The sequence below is a fragment of the Bombina bombina genome, chromosome 5, assembly GCF_027579735.1.
Source record: "Bombina bombina isolate aBomBom1 chromosome 5, aBomBom1.pri, whole genome shotgun sequence".
Lineage (NCBI taxonomy): Eukaryota > Metazoa > Chordata > Amphibia > Anura > Bombinatoridae > Bombina > Bombina bombina.
Window position 1 is genome coordinate 190,700,947 of NC_069503.1, and position 18,044 is coordinate 190,718,990.

Consider the following 18,044-nt stretch of genomic DNA (forward strand, 5'->3'; position numbering starts at 1 on the left):
TACTGCTAGTTTTGATGTGGGAATAAAAGTTTAAAAAAAAACAAACAAAAAAAATGACAATTTTAGTTGTCTGTCTGAGAGGCACAGTAAAAGCCTATACACTACACAAATTTTATTTTTAATGTTAAAAGTAATACTTTACTGCCTTAACGAGAATTAAAGGGACATTAAACCCACATTTTTTTCTTTCATGATTCAGATAGAGAATACAATTTTAAACAACTTTCTAATTTACTTCTATTGTCTAATTTGCTCAATTCTCTTGATATTCTTTCCTGAAAAGCATATCTAGATAGGCTCAGTAGCTGCTGCTTGGTGGCTGCACATAGATGTCTCGTGTGATTGGCTGACCCATGTGCATTGCTATTTCTGCAACAAAGGATATCTAAAGAAAGAAATACGCAAAATAGATAACAGAAGTAAATTGGAAATTTGTAATGTTGTTTCAAATTGTATTCTCTGTCTGAATCATGAAAGAAAATGTTTGGGTTTAATGTCTCTTTAAATTTAATGCGTCATGATAGTATCCCTTGAAGGATGATTAAGAGAGCCTTTTTTTTTGTGCTCATAAATTATAGCGTTTTTAACTAAGTTAAATGTGACATGCATTTAAGAATGTGTTTTTATTTAATATCTTAATTTGTCATGCCACAATATAAGTCCAATACTGCTAATATTGATTTTCATAGTATTGTATTTCTTTTTTGTTCAAAAATACATTTGATAATATTTTTACTTTCATTTTCAGTGAACTAGAAGATGATTTGCTCGAGGAAGATTTTTTGCCTGGAAAAAAGGTTAGATTTTGATATCTTCAATAAATAATTCAGCTAGGACACTATTACTAGAAACAAATGACTAAAATACTAACAAAGCAAATCCCTGAAGCATTTTCTCCTTCTAATTCATATGTGACACGTCATCAAATTACAATGAAGAGAAAGACAAGGCGCCTCATAGTGTAATATGTAATTAATTACATATGTTGTGTATATCAAGATAAATGAAAACTACTCACAAGATTAGTGGCATCTTAAACCAATAAGATGCTATCAGGCAGACTGACATTTAAGCAGCAGTCAGTTCGCTGTGGGTCTCCATGTGTTTAACCCGGCAAATCTGTACTCAGATTGTCAAACAGCAGCCTTCTAGAAGGCTCAGAGGATGAAGGTATATACCGCGACAGGAGAATAGCGTGTCCGGCCGAATCCAAACAGCGTGTAGGTGTCTCTCAAACACAGGGATCAACAATCGGCTGCAGGCTAACCATTGAAAAGGCTGCAGTGAAAGTTCCAAATGTGTGATACGAAGTAAGAGAGCCACAAAACCGGGTCGTGGTAAAAAAATCTTTCTTTATTGTAACACGTTTCTCGGTCAACACAGGACCGTTTCATCAGGCAGTTGCCTGGTGAAACGGTCCTGTGTTGACCGAGAAACGCGTTGCAATAAAGATTTTTTTTTACCACAACCCGGTTTTGTGGCTCTCTTACTTCGTATCACACATTTGGAACTTTCACTGCAGCCTTTTCAATGGTTAGCCTGCAGCCGATTGTTGATCCCTGTGTTTGAGAGACACCTACACGCTGTTTGGATTCAGCCGGACACGCTATTCTCCTGTCGAGGTATATACCTTCATCCTCTGAGCCTTCTGGAAGGCGGCTGGTTAAACAAACAAAGACCCACAGTGAACTGACTGCTGCTTAAACGTCAGTCTGCCTGATAGCATCTTATTGGTTTAAGATGCCATTATTCTTGTGAATAGTTTTCATTTATCTTGATATACACAACATATGTAATTACATATTACACTATGAGACGCCCCTTGTCTTTCTCATTCTAGTATCCTTCGAACCATCACACCGTGGGACAGATGGAGCTTGCCGTTTTACCCTAATCGCAAGAGACTTTCATGTTAACCTGGGACATTCACACCTGACAATCCTATAATATTTTGTGTTTACAGCATAATATTAATTGCTTTGACCATTTGTTTACACTTTTGAGGTTTTATTGCGAACCACTATTTTATTTATATATATATATATATATATATATATATATATATATATATATATATATATATATATATATATATATATATATATATATATATACACATTAATTTTAAATATCACCGTATCTCACTTTTATGACACGCGCTTTCTCTTAGATATTCCTGTGAGACTATCTTTACTAAGTCATCAAATTAACATGTAATTGGCAGACCCAGGGGAACATGAGTCATCTGTGCTGTGTGGTTGGTCAGGGGAAGTTGTTACTTGTCCAATAAACTTTATGGCTCTAGCTGTTCTCACAGGCGTTCCCTTGCCATATCCATACATTATCCTTTTATGAACCATGTAGATATCTTAATTGAGGTCTAGACAAACCCAGGAGCCAGGGAGCTACTGGAATTTTACCCCTTGCTCCTAATGTTTTGGTTTATTCTCCATATAACTAAATACAAATACTGTTGTCTGGCTGCTAAATATTCTTACTTGCTCCTAATTTTTAAGCATATTTGTTGACCCCTCTCTTAATTCATCATAAAGTTACATTTTAAAGTAGTTGCTTTTGTTTTAAAAAGGACATTTCATATTGGTATACAAGTTGTAAATATGGCATGTCATATAGTTGTACATATAGCATTTCATATCATATGTTATACATGTAGTACATATGGCATTTCATATTGTTGTACATATCGTACATATGGCATTTCATATTGTTGTACATATCGTACATATGGCATTTCATATCGTTATACATATCGTACATATAGCATTTCATATCGTTTATACATATTGTACATATGGCATTTCATATCGTTATACATATCGTACATAGTTATACATGTTGTACATATGGCATTTCATATCGTTATACATATCGTACATAGTTATACATGTTGTACATATGGCATTTCATATCGTTATACATATCGTACATATGGCATTTCATATCGTTATACATATCGTACATATGGCATTTCATATCGTTATACATATCGTACATATGGCATTTCATATCGTTATACATATCGTACATGTGGCATTTCATATTATTATACATGTTGTACATGTGGCATTTCGATATACATGTTGTACATGTGGCATTTCATATCATTATACATATCGTACATATGGCATTTCATATCAGTATACATGTTGTACATGTGGCATTTCGTATAGTTATACATGTCGTACATGTGGCATTTTGTACCGTTATACATATCTGAATCATAAGTTTAATTTTGACTGTCAGCTCCCTTTTTTATTGCTTTTCTACTTAAAACTGTTGTGAGATGTCGTACAACACAATGTTTGATTACATTTTTTTAATTTAATGATTTAATGTGTTATCAATAGAATGCATCCGATCTATCAGATGAAGAACTTAATGATGATCTCCTTCAAAGTGATGAAGAGGAGCCTGAACATCAAAACTACAGGTTTGTTTGCTAAAATCGAATGATATAAATATGTATCATAACCCTGACTACTTTGTAAACCCGTCAAAACTTAAAATGCACAATTTGGAATAGAATTATTTTTGCAGTACACATATATTGGCAAAATTGCTTTTAGTGAAATCTGTCACTGTTTCAGTGATGTCTTTTAAAGTGCATGGGCTCTAAGCATATGTACATATCACTTGTGCATTTAAACCCTGCTACTGTTCAGTATGCTGGCAGGTCGCATGTGTTGTATAAGCCATGACTCAAATGCACATCACCACTAGCTCTGAGTAGTTCAAATATGGGTGTACAGCACATATTTAGGTATGCTCCACATGCCCATCCACAATAAAAGCTAAGTGATAGCTTTTACTTGAAGCGTTTTTGCAAGTAGGTGCTGGTGATGTCAGCGTGAACAGCCCTGCTTTAGAAAGGCCACACACACAAGAACATGCAGATGTCAAATCCATCATTGACAAAGCTGTATGTGGATTGTGGCACACATTCTTTATTCAAATATCCATTAGTTTACAAGGTTTGTGACTGAAGCTAGTTATTAATTAGTATACATATATCTAAAAAATGTATATGTTCCAAGAACAATTAATTGAAGATTCATAGCAACTTACAGCATATAGGGGTCGATTTATCAAAGGCTTTTGCCAGTTGACCCCTTACGACTGCTGTATTTAACAAGCAGCAGTCATTAGACTGCTGCTTCCCTAACCTTTCGCCACCATTTCAATCTCCCCGGTCTCGTCTGACCGGGGCGATTGACCACTCCTGCTCACGCGAGATTGGCAGTGTGTGGGCAGGGGGCGGCGTTGCACAAGAGCGTAAAATTGCGTTCTTGTTCAATGCTGAATTCCGGCAGCGGAATTCAGCCTGCCAGAGGCGAGCTGCGGCAGACGGGCACGTAAATCTAGCCCATAGTACATTTGTTCACTATCAAAAGCACTGTTCATTATGATGGCAGTGTTTATAAATTGTAAATGAGAGCAGTGAAATTATGCATATTGGGTCCTGTTCAACAAAACAAAAAATGAGAATCTAATTTATCCAGTTGAGAGGTTTACTTCCTAAGACTATACATATATACCTGTACCCCTGCACCCTGACAAGTATTGTAGGTGGTGAACAGGTGTAAATAAGACACTAGTTTAGAAAGTTAGCCAGCTGATTTGGACTTTGCAGTCCACTCTCAGCAACATACCATCCTGCTTGCAGTTACATGACACAGGGTGTATTCTCTGCAGCATTTTTGAGTGAACTGCAGTAAATACAGGACCAAGAACACATACACTCTGGTCTGGGAGGTGTCCTTGGTGCTAAATACTCTCTTAACTAAATGCTCTCTAACAAAATTGGATAACTTTCATTCCCTCGTGGGCTATGAGAACAGAGTGATAAGTTAAGAGGTGTGCAAGTCTGATGCTGTATATCGCTTTGCAGCAAATGTATGAGCTGGGGAGTTTTTATGTGTGCATCACATGTCTTAGGCAGCTCTACCTACATACAATTACAGTACTTACTCCAAATATCTTGTGCTAGAAGCATGGCAAGGGTATTCAAAAGGGAACCACTGACCGCTTCATTCAAGTCAGGCTTTGCTGTTTTCTTTTAATGCTAGACGCAAAGATGTGAGAGACTGTAGGTGCATTGTTGCATTTCATATTAAAATAGATTCAATACAAAAATATCAGTCATGGTGTGGGAAAACCCCTAAACCACTGGGTAGTCCAGGCTAATCATCTGCTTAACCTAATATAAAAGCATGCAAATGTTAATAACACACATTTAACTGGTGCATCTATACATATGGTATGTTTCATTTAAATGTGCCTCATGCTAAATCATTTAAAGGGAAATCTCCAGAATTTTTACTTTTTAATAAAATAGATAATCCCTTTTATTACCCATTCCCCAGTTTTGCATAACAAAAAGTTACATTAATATATTTTTTTACCTCTGATTACCTTGTATCTAAGCATCTGCAGACTGCCCCCTTATTTCAGTTTTTTTTTTGCATTTTAGCAAATCAGTGCTGACTCATAAATAACTCCACAGGAGTGAGCACGGTTATCTATATGGCACACATGAACTAGAGCTGCCTAGCTCTGAAAACTGTCCAAATGCAGAGAGATAAGAGGCAGCCTTCAAAGACTTACAAATTGTATTTGGAGCCTACCTAATTTTATCTTTCAACAAGGAATATCACGAGAACAACGCAAATTTGATGATAAAAGTCAATTGGAAAGTTGTTTAAAATTGCATGCCCTATCTGAATTATGAAAGTATTTTTAAAGGGACACTAAACCCACAGATTTTCTTTCATGATTCAGGTAGAGAATACAATTTTAAGCAATATTCCAATTTACTTCTATTATATAAGTTTCTTCATTCTTTAGATATCCTTTGTTGAAGAAATAGCAATGCACATGGCTGAGCCAATCACATGAGGCATCTGTGTGCAGCCACCAATCAGCAGCTACTGAGCCTATCTAGATATGCTTTTCAGCATAGGATATCAAAAGAATGAATCAAATTAGATAATAGAAGTAAATTAGAAAGTTGTTTAAAATTACATGCTCTTTCTAAATCATAAAAGAAAAAATAGGGGTTTTATGATCCTTTAATTTTGACTAGAATGTCCCTTTAACTGGTAATTAATGTGAATTTTTTAAAAACAAAAAATGAAATACCATTTTTAACACTTAAATATTCATATTTTTTAATTGTTTTTGTTTGTAACTTTTATTGTAGTGGCCAGGATGTCACTGTTAGTCTTATGGCGAAAGCTGAATGTCCCTTTAACTGGTAATTAATGTGAATTTTTTTTAAAACAAAAAATGAAATACCAGTTTTAACACTTAAATATTCATATTTTTTAATTGTTTTTGTTTGTAACTTTTATTGTAGTGGCCAGGATGTCACTGTTAGTCTTAATGCGACAGCTGAAGCAATGTCATCCTTTGACCTTTCCAAGAGCATAAACGAAGCGTCTGTAGCAGAAGACGAAGAAGCAGAATATGAAGAGGAGGAAACTGAAGCTATTTATGAAGAAGTCGAAGAAGATGAAACAGGCGCTGAAGATTTTGCAGAGACATATGAAGAAAATGATGCTGAGCTTACAGAAGAACCCATAGATTATGCAGATGACGAACCTGTAGATGAGGTGCTAGACATTGAGATCAATGAACCTCTAGATGAATTTCAAGTAAGTCTTTCTGTTTCTATCTTCCACTGATAACGTTACATAACATGCAGTGGTGTTTGGGCTGATCTGAAATCTTTTCACCTCCCAGGGGAGAGATGAAAATTAGACCTATTGTCATTGTCTGCCAGTTCCTTTATCTAGGTTGTGAGAAAGTTGATGTTGACAGCTTGTTTGGCCGTAGGTAAAAGCTCTTTTGTCATGCTTTAAGGCAGTTTAGTATCATGACCTTGAGGATTGTATCCTCATGGATGGAAACTGCTTTGTGGTTTGGGTCTACTGTCAATTGTTTAAACTATTTAATGCAAAGCTATTATCCCTGCTTTTGAGCAAGATCTGATAAAGTCATCTAAAGGTAAAAGATTATTGACTTCTAAAGACATCTTTAAGGTGCTTATACTGTGAAATGATTGATTGCCCTCTTCAGTCATTTTTTTTGCAACTAATAGCTGTCTAAGTCTGAATGAAGAAATTGAAGGGAAGTACAGAAAAGCAAAGTTGCCTGTCATGTGATATGTTAACCCATAGATAACAAATTTGTTTTTCTTGCAGAAAAATAACGGAACATTTTATCTTTTGTACCATTGGTAAATAATGTGGTTATCACCATGTATATATACATGAATGTACATATATGTAAAATGCATACATTTGAATGAACAGTATTCTTAACTCTCCTGATACAGTGTATTTGAAAACCTGTAAATATACCTTTAACTTGTGCTTTAATGTTTAAAAACATTTTATTATACATTGAAACATTTAGAAATATTAATATTGTTTGGTCATTCATGTTGAATGCACTTTTCTTGTACGTTTAGATACATCCTATAGTATATGTTTATGATAATTTGTACATATATGTCCACAAATTTCCATATATCTGTACTCACAAGAAACTACAATTTCTTAGTGTGCTTGACAAAATATGGAATCCAAACCACAAGCAGATCTGCACTCATATGACTTGCTGTATCCAGGTATTTAGTAAAACAAAGTTGTACATGTTGGTTGCCTTTTGGGGTAAAAAAAATGCATCCTCTCAACACACACACACACACACACGTGTATGTATATATAAATATGTATATGTGTTTATACATTTTTATTGATTTTACAAACTTTTAAATATCCATATGAACATTGAATTTAGTTATTTGTCAACATATGAAATAGGAGGCATCAAACAGGTCCCAATACATTAAAAACTACAATTCCCAAGAATGTATGGAAACTATTGCAGACCTAGCCACATGACAATTAACAGTAAATCACAATAGATACATTGTCAACAGAAACTGTATTTTGTATGACTAAATCAATAATAAAATTTGGGTTAAAGGGACATTACCCCCCCCCCCCCCCCCCCCAAAAAAAAAATCATCATTAAAAAAAAAAAAAAAAAAAAAATACAGTTTTAAACAACTTTCCAATTTATTTATTCTCAAATTTTCTTTTGTTTTCTTGTTATCCTTGTTGAAAGGCAGGAATGCAAGTTCAGGAGTGTGCATGTGTTTGCAGCACTATATGACGGCAGTTTTGATACATTGTTATACATTAGCAAGAGCACTAGATGGCAGCACTATTTCTTGTCACGTACCTATCTAGATATCTCTTCAACAAAGTATAACATTAGAACAACTCAAATTTCATAATAGAAGTAGATAATTGGAAACTTTTTTTAAAATTGTGTTTTTTTTTTGTTTTTGTTTTTTAATATAACTCATGAAAAATTTGCGTTTCATGTCCCTTTCAGCTTCTCGTAACACACAAATTCTCACAAATAGCTCTCTAGGGTCGAATAGGCTATCTAGAGGAGAACAGAAAACGTATATAATAATCAAATCTAAATCGACAGGATAAAGCCTAATGTCGCATGGCATCCTCTAAGACCCAGACAAGACAATACAATTGGCAAATGGTCTGAAACCAACCATAATGACTTGCTTATAATAATAGATACCATTAAAAGTCATAATCTTGCATACATTAAGAGTATATCGGATTAAATTTCTAACCAACTCCTAGGTGTGAGGAAAAAAAGAAGCAAACAATGAGGGATGGAGGGGGAGAAAATATTTATGTAATACAAAGTTAGCAAGCTATAAAGGGTTCTAATATCATCCAATAGGAACCCCTAACCATATATTGTCACTATCTATCCCTTTGTGGCCAGCCACCCCAAATAGTGTTAATACGCATCTATTCTATCTTGTGCTTGGTAAAACCCTCTTTACATTTTGGCAAAGTAATCTAGAAGTCTCACCACTATTCAACCTATTGAAGATCCACCTTTTTTCAACTCCCTAGCTATAGAGCGCTTTGTATCTGTAACATTTGTGAATTGACATTGCCCTAGGTCTAGGCAGCCAGCCACCTATGTGTGTTAAATGCCTACTTCAGGGGACAAAGTCATATCAATAACCACTTCTTTACAAATAGCATACATCTCTAAAATAGAGGAAATTGCATACGAAATATTTTTAATAACGAGAGGTCTCAAATTCTACCTCAAACTTTAAAGTATAATTCTAGAGTTAGCATAGTGCAGGGCCTTTTTGGTATTTCTTATCAGTAATAATTTCTAAATCACATGTCCCCAATCTTAACCCCTTGGACCAAATTGGAGTTTCTTTTTTGCTTGTTCAAAAGATTCTATTTCCAAGGCAAATATTTATGGAGATAGTGGACAACCTTGGCGTATCTAGTAAAAGCTTCCTCAACCTCCTTGGGTGATTATACCATTCAACCATCTGCTTCTGTAAATTTGAGATTTAGCCACCGGTCCTTGAGTTTTTAGCTTAGATAGCCAATGCCTTATTCCTTTGATGTTATAAAAACGGTTTCAACTTTTGAATGGCAGCCTCTCAAATTCCCTTTTCTTAATTTGGTCCCTAAGAGCAGTAGTCTTTGCAACTAATACTTCTAAGGGATTCAATCTATTCAGGGTTTCTTTTTGTCGCAGGGTGCTCCCAGATTTTCTTAATATGAGCCATTTTATAGGTACACAAACCCTGCTCATAAGCTTTTAAGATGGTCTATAAAGTTTGACCCGAATCAAGAGAATTGGCATTAATCAAAATAAATGTATCTATAAAGAACTCAAGGGAGGATATAAAATCAAGATTGTTCTATAAAGTCTGAGGTTATTTCAATGAAGACTGACTACCAGCGTTAAGGCTATAGAGAGAGAAATTGAATCATGGTCTAGTTTAGAGTAGGATCGATGTGGCCTAGAAAAAGAAAAAAAAATAAGTAATCTTTCTCACATGGGTGACAGGCTTATTAAACCTCATTCAGAAGATCCCTGAATTTAGCCAAATTAATTTAATACATTGCAACTGATTTTTAGTGGTGCAGCTTTTCATCTACTACGGGGTCCCATATCATATTAAAATCTTCCCCTAAGGGTTACTAGTTTTTTTTTGTTTTGTTTTTTCCTTCAACTAAAGAAAGCAAAGATCTCAAAAAATTAACTTGATTGTGGTTGGTGGCATACTGATGAACCAAACTGAACAGCATCAAAGCAGAAGTGAAAGTTTATTTTAAAAAAAACTAAAAACTTTATTAAAATATCGTACAAGGGAATCACTCCACATCAGAGCACCATAATAGACCTGTAGTGCCTCTGGATTTCCCTTTTTAGTTGAGATTTGCTGGTGTTCATAAAAAGAATTCACTAGTGTGGTGCATCACTCTAAGGCCCAGCTTAAGGTCTGCCGCTCGTTACTATCGTGTTCCAGTTCTATGAGGGCTCTACCAGTAACTTTTACCACCCATAATCTAATGAGCAGCAGTAAAGTGGTTCTCAGATGTATAGTAGGCAGCCTCCAAGAGAGCCTCCACCTCAGTTGGTATGTGAGGGGGATCAAGCTTTTATCTCCAGCGGCAATCTCAAAATGTTGGTTTCCTGACACTTTTTCACATCCAAGGGAACCTCCAAACCCCTTGCCAAGAAGCGAGGCCAGCTCTCTCACTTGGATGTCCTTGGGGAGGGGGAAACTTAGTATCAGTCAGCTCCTCCGAACTTGGCTTGCCACCCAAAGTCCTCCAGTGGGAGCTCCACAGACCAGGGGGAGAGAACCACATAGCAATGAGTGTCAGAAAATCTTCCCCCTCAAACACCTCACAACTTTCGGTTGGGGTCCGGTTCGGTTTTGAGCATATCTCTGGTGTAGTTTTTTTAACAAGAGGAATCATACGCTCTTAACCTTGCAATTTATATTGATTTTCGTCTCCTCAATATATCTGTAGACCACATTAGATAAGGAAAACAATATTATCTAGAATTGTAGATCATTTTCCTAGCTTTAAGAAAGCACACAATGTGAAGATTTACCTTTCATACGGAGATAAAATAATTCACTTTTCAGTTTTCCAATTTTAAAAATGCCCATAAAACCTTTTTCATAAAATGGAATAAGATAAACTAGTTATTTCATGCGGTTTTTCCCTTTTCAGACGGATTTGTCGTTTAGTGGGGTCAGAATATCAGATAAAAATATAGTAAGTCTTGAAATCAATCTTCCAAGCCAGGACACCAGCCCTAGATTTGAATGTAGAAGATATATTTAAAGAGGCTGTAAACACTTTAAAACTTTGATACATGGTAGTAAAACAACTTTGCAATATCCTTTTCCTGTATTGTAAAAGGACAGTCTACTTGAAAAATGTTATTGTTTAGAAAGATAGATAATCTCTTTATTACCCATTCACCAGTTTACTGACCCTTTTAAGTCAGATTTTTTCTTTTTTTTCTTTCAATTTTGACCACTGGAAGAGCTAATGGCAGTCCTCACAAACCTAACCCTGCAACATATCTCTGGTGTTGGAGAATTTGCTTATGTTAAACAATTGCTGCAAACAAGATGTCAGTGCTCTCAAAATATTATTAAACTTACCCACTATGTACATTTTATTATTTCAAGATTGCATAAAAGCCTTGTAATTACAAGGTGTACTGTCGTTATAGCTTCTTCCATCTCAAAACATGACTTATTTAGATGGATTTTCTTTTGGAATAGAAATTGTATTGGTTGTAAGAGCCAACTGATTTGTCCATCTACTACAGACATCCTCCAGAGGTTTTGGAACTACATTTCCCATGATGCTCAGCCAGCTGATATGCTGGCTGAGCATCATGGGAAATGTAGTTCCAAAACCTCTGGCAGGCCAAGTTTGAGGATGTTTGGTCTACTATCCACTTAGAGGTTGCAGCATAGATTTTTGGTTTAATTTTCTATACTGTTGCCAAATTTTAATAGCAGACTCACATATTTGACTTGTTTACTGAATATTTAGAGAGGTAATGTAATGCTGGTCTACTTCAACTAGAGCTTCCTAAATCCTAAAGATGAGGGAAATGGATTGTCCTTGGTTGCTTTCTTTTGGCATATCTTTAAAGGGATATGAAACACAATTTTTTTTCTTTCATGATTCAGATAGAGCATTCTATTTAAAACAACTTTCTAATGTAATTCTATTATCCATTTTCTTCATTCTTTGGTATCTTTTGTTGATAAGCAGGGGGGTAAGCTCAGTACTGGAGTATTTTATGGCTGCCGTTTTGCAATAATATTTTCTATGGCAGCACTATTTCCAGCCATTTAGAACCCCAAACAGCTACCCTAGGTATCTCTTCATAAAGGAATATCATGGAAACTAAGCAAATTTGATAAAAGAAGTAAATTAGAAACTTTAATAAAAAAAAATTCAACAAAAGATGCCAAGAGAACTAAAAAACATAGATTATAAAAGTAAATTAGAAAGTTGTTTAACATTGCATGTTGTATCTGAATCATGAAAGAAAAAAATAGGGGTTCCTATGATGAATGAAAGCCCATTTTTAAAAAATGCTATCAAAAAAGGGGGCACTTTCATTTATCAAAGTTTAGAAAGCAGCCGTTTTGATTAAAAACTTTCCTCTCTTCCTTGCACAGCCAGAGCAGCTTCCCCCACCCGGAGATCCTCTCTTCACACATCATCAATGACTAATCCAGCTTCCTCCAATCATGGCATGGCCTCAGGCAATGACCACCCTGGGGGGGGAAGCCATGATTGGAGGAAGCTGGATAAGTCATTGATGATGTGTGAAGAGAGGATCTCCGGGTGTGGGAAGCTGCTCTGGCTGTGAAAAAAACAAAGGTAAGTTTTTAATCCAAACGGCTGCCTTCTAAACTTTGATAAATGAAAGTGCCCCTGTTTTTAATAGTATTTTAAAAAAAAAACGGGCTTTCATTCATCAAAGTTTACTTTCACTTTAAGACTATGGCAAAGACTTCTAAAGTTTAACTCTAGTGGCCTCTGTAAACCATTCATATCCAGTGCTGCAACGGCTTCACTAAAGAATACTTTTCCTGGCTCCTCACTACGCCAAAACTATTGGTATATGCTTGGCTTTTCAACTTGTTAAAGGGACACTAAACCCACATTTTTTCTTTCATGATTTAGATAGAGCATGCAAGTTTAAGCAACTGTCTAATTTACTCCTATTATCAATTTTTCTTCGTTCTCTTGCTATCTTTATTTAAGCAGGAATGTGATGCATAGTAGCAAGGTAATGTAAGGCATACAGGATAGCGCCAAAGATAAAAGGACCTGGCTGTCACTAAGGATTAACCCCTTCTAAGATAATCTAAATGATAAATGCAAAATGTTAGTGAGTGACGGCGCTAAAAAGCATAGGTCAAAAAGTTTTATATATTCAGTGAGTTATTTGTAATATATGGTGGGTATAAATCTGTGATCATATACGAAAAGCAAATATGCGTTTGCTGGCAGTAAAGAAAATTAAAAAATGTAGAGCACTCTTGTGCGGTCAAATAGAAAATGTTTTTCCAAATAGCATATATATATTAGGTAGATACAAATCTGTGATATATAAAGGCAAATATGTGTGTGCTGGCGATAAAAAAATAAGTGTATAACACTCAAGTGTGATCAGATAAAAATAGGATATATTTAAAAACACATATTTTCACAAACATACATAAGGGACGTCTCCCTTCAATTAAAACAATGTAGCTAAAATGCCTATTATCAGGGAGAGTGGGCCACGATCTGCGCTCCTTTAATAGGACTCTTATCTCAAAAATGTTTTTTAACAATAGAAAAATAGGATATGAGTCCCAGCGGTTTCCAAATAATATGGGGAACTGATTTATTAAGGCAGTTTCTATAGGTGTAAATATAGTTAATAAGGTACCTTATTGATGCAGTGTTTCCTTTAAGCAGTGTTGCGTTAAGCTTTTAACGAAAAAAAGAGATGGTATACCTTCAGCTAGGGTGACATTTCTTCTCAGTGTTTCCTTTAAACAGTGTTAAGCTTTTAACAAAAAGCCAAAGATGGTATACCTTCAGCTGAGATTAATGATATTTCTTCCCTGCTTCCAAGCAGCGATCTGTTTGAAGCATGTATCAGCTAGCTCCCAGTGGTGCAGAGATGAAAGTTTTACCTTCACAGAAATATGAACATCATTCAAATGGATGCAATTGTGAATATACCTTCTAGGCATTTTGTTTCACAGTCCTTGGTAATGGAAGCAACAGGCGACAGTGTAACAACTATATGTGCAAATGTAGCACTCTGAATGGTGGTCTTCAGATCAAAGGTGTATACCACTAGTAGTGGTGTGATCGTTCATACAGCAATTCCTGAGCGTCAACGCGTTTCGCCACTGTAGGGCTTTATCAAGACATATCATGTGTCTTGATAAAGCCCAACAGTGGCGAAACACGTTGACCAGTACTAATCCTAACTTTGCTATGAACTACTGTTTGCATCACAGTCAGCTTTTACTACTGATTTTGGAATCCAAATTTTCAGCTGTTTGCTAAACAGCCTCACTATCACGAACTGAGCATCCAGCTCTCCAAGTATCGTTCAGGAATTGCTGGATGAACGATCACACCACTACTAGTGGTATGCACCTTTGATCTGAAGACCACCATTCACAGAGTGCTACATTTGCACATACAGTTGTTACACTGTCGCCTGTTGCTTACATTACCAAGGACTGTGAAATAGAACGCCTAGAAGGTATATTCACAATTGCATCCATTTGAATGATGTTCATATTTCTGTGAAGGTAAAACTTTCATCGCTGCGCCACTGGGAGCTAGATGATATACACTTCAAACAGATCGCTGCTTGGAAGCAGGGAAGAAATATCATTCATCTCAGCTGAAGGTATACCATCTTTGTCTTTTTGTTAAAAGCTTAACACAACGCTGTTTAAAGGAAACACTGCATAAATAAGGCAAATCTTCCATCTCAGCGCCACTGGGAGCTAGCTGATATACGCTCCAAACAGATTGCTGTTTGGAAGCAGAGAAGAAATATCACACTAGCTGAAGGTATACCATCTCTTTTTTTCCTTAAAAGATTAACGCAACACTGCTTAAAGGAAACACTGCATCAATAAGGTACCTTATTAACTATATTTACACCTATAGAAACTGCCTTAATAAATCAGTTCCCCACATTATTTGGAAACCGCTGGGACTCGTATCCTATTTTTCTATTGTTAAAAAATATTTTTGAGATAAGAGTCCTATTAAAGGAGCGCAGATCGTGGCCCACTCTTCCTGATAATAGGCATTTTAGCTACATTGTTTTATGGAAGGGAGACGTCCCTTATGTATGTTTGTGAAAATATGTGTTTTTAAATATATGCTATTTTTATCTGATCACACTTGAGTGTTATATACTTATTATTTGTCTTTATATATCACAGATTTGTATCTACCTAATATATATGCTATTTAGATAAACCTTTTCTATTTGACCGCACTAGAGTGCTCTACATTTTTTAATTTTCTTTACTGCCAGCAAACACATATTTGCTTTCGTTTATGATCACATATTTATACCTACCATTAATTACAAATAACTCACTGAATATATAAGAAACTTTTTGACCTATGCTTTTTAGCGTTGTCACTCACTAACATTATGCATAGTAGCCAGCCCATTTTTGGTTGAGAACCTGGGTTATGCTTGCTTATTGGTGGTTAAATCTCAGCCACCAATAAGCAAGTGCTATCCTTGGTGCTGAACCTAAAATGGGTTGGCTGCTAAGATTTACATTCCTGCTTTTTAAATAAAGATAGCAAGAGAACAAAGAAAAATTGATAATAGGAGTAAATTAGAGAGTTGCTTAAAATTTCATGCTCTATTCGAATCGTGAAAAGAAAAAAATGTGGGTTTAGTATCCCTTTAAAGCTAGCTGGGAGTCTAGATTTTGCTTAACATAGGTAATGTGCAGCTTTATTAGGGTAAGGAAGTTCTGCATAGATGTTTATTCAATGCAGGATAAAATGCCTTATATGTGGTGGCACAGACAGCTGTCCTACAGGCCAATTTCAGCATTGCAAATTTCCGCTATGGGATTAAGTTACTGCTAGTTTCGTATCTGGAAAGATTAATACAGCTGGGTGCTCAGCAAACTGCCCCCCCCCCCCCCCCCACACACACACACACACACACTGGGGGTTTTATCTCCTCTTTCACCACTGCTAATCACTGCACTGGATACAGATGGTAAGAATTACATACAGCCCAAAGAGTAACACGACAGAAGGTCATTAGAAGACTTTTTGATTGCATTGTATATTCCCCTCCCCCCTTCACCATATAACGTAAATGACCTATACTGTACTTTGAATGATATTGAATCGGTTACAGTGTTTGTTTAATGGACTGGTTCTGTTGTTCTAGTTTTTCAGTTCCTTGTTCTGTTTTGTGTTTGTGGCATTCCACAAAACACAAAAATCCCAAAGTGGATTTGCTCTACAGTTTTGAAACAATGCAACAAAAAAATTAAAGGGACAGTCTTCTCCAGAATTATTGGTTAAAAAGATAATCCCTTTTATTACCCATTCCTCAGTTTTGCCTAACCAACATAGTTAAATTTATATACTATTAACCTCTGTGATTCTATTGTATCTAAGCCTCTGCAGGCTGCCCCCTAATTTGAGTTATTTTGTCAGACTTGCATTTTAGCCAATTGGTGCCCTCTCATAAGTAACTCCAAGTGTGTGAGCACAGTGTTATCTATATGGCACACATGAATTAAAACCCTCTAGCTTTGGAAAACTGTCAAATGCATTCAGATAAGGGATGGCCTTCAAAGGCTTAGAAATTGGCATATGAGCCTAACTAGGTTTAGCTGCAACTAAGAAACCTCAAGAAGAAAGTAAATTTGATGATAAAAATAAATTGTAAAGTTGTTTAAAATTACACGCCCTATTTGAATTATGAAAGTTTAATTTTGACTAGACTGTCACTTTAAGAACTGAGAAGAGTTATTACATATTTTTTCTTGCTAGAATCTCATTGTTTCAAAGACAAATTTCAAGATGTCAGGAGGAGGACTCAAACCAAAGGTATTGCTGCCATGGGAGTTTTAAACTGATTTATTTTAGTTTTGTGTAAATAGACCAGGGCATCAAGCTATGGTTACCAAAGAGCCTAAATATAAGATCCAAGTAGCCTCTATAATGTTCATCACCATTTTTTTTCTCCAGCCTTATAAAGTAGCAGGGAGGGGGCAGTGCAATAATTTCTAATATTATGTTTTCTGCTATCCAAAGCACAAAATAGTTGCATAATTTAACATACATTTATTTAATGATAATTTGTGTAATATAAAATGAAAAAAAGTACATTTTTGCTTAATATTGGCTAAATGTTAGCCGTAGGGTCAGTAAAATTAGCAAATTGGTGCACCCATTAAAAAGGTCTCAGAGAGAACACTGCTTTTTAATGCCAGCTAACGTACACTTTTCTCCAACATTGGTGTGTCCGGTCCACGGCGTCATCCATTACTTGTGGGAAATGTTCTCCCCCACAGGGAAAGGCAAGGAGAGCACACAGCAAGAGCTGTCCATATAGCTCCCCCTCTGGCTCCGCCCCCCAGTCATTCTCCTTGCCGCTCTGAACAAGTAGCATCTACCACGGGGATGGCGAGGAGTTTGTGGTGTTAGTTGTAGTTTTTTATTCTTCTATCAAGAGTTTGTTATTTTAAAATAGTGCTGGCTTGTACTATTTACTCTATAACAGAAAAGTGATGAAGATTTCTGTTTAAGAGGGCTATGATTTTAGCACAACTAACTAAAATCCATTACTGTTACCACGCAGGACTGTTGAAACAGTTGGGGGTAACAGTTTACAGACTCATCTGCTTCAGGTATGACTAGTCTCCTTCTAACAAAACAGGCTAATGCTAGATGACAGTCATTTTTCCCCTCAGCAAAAAAGATAACAGGCTTCCCCTTTTTGTTTTTTATGCTGGTAGAAAAAACGGTTAAATCCAACAATTAGCTCCGGTTTGATTGTTTTAAGAGCACTGGGGTCCAAATTTCAGAAAAATC

General features: G+C 35.9%; 1 protein-coding gene across 8 annotated transcripts in view; it reads left to right on the top strand.

Moving 5' to 3' along the window:
- RBM33 (RNA binding motif protein 33) overlaps positions 1-18,044 on the top strand; it is a 559,965-nt gene that overhangs the window by 10,902 nt on the left and 531,019 nt on the right. For 6 of the 8 annotated variants that reach the window (XR_008402508.1, XR_008402509.1, XM_053713813.1 and 3 more), the window contains exons 3-6: positions 749-797; positions 3,369-3,451; positions 6,221-6,274; positions 6,377-6,674. Coding sequence is in view for 6 of the 8 variants with exons in the window: in XM_053713813.1 (XP_053569788.1) it covers positions 749-797; positions 3,369-3,451; positions 6,221-6,274; positions 6,377-6,674 (484 nt within the window). In the remaining 2 variants the exon portion in view is untranslated. The remainder of the gene's footprint in view (positions 1-748; positions 798-3,368; positions 3,452-6,220; positions 6,275-6,376; positions 6,675-18,044) is intronic. The other 2 variants (XM_053713817.1, XM_053713818.1) reach the window with 1 other exon arrangement.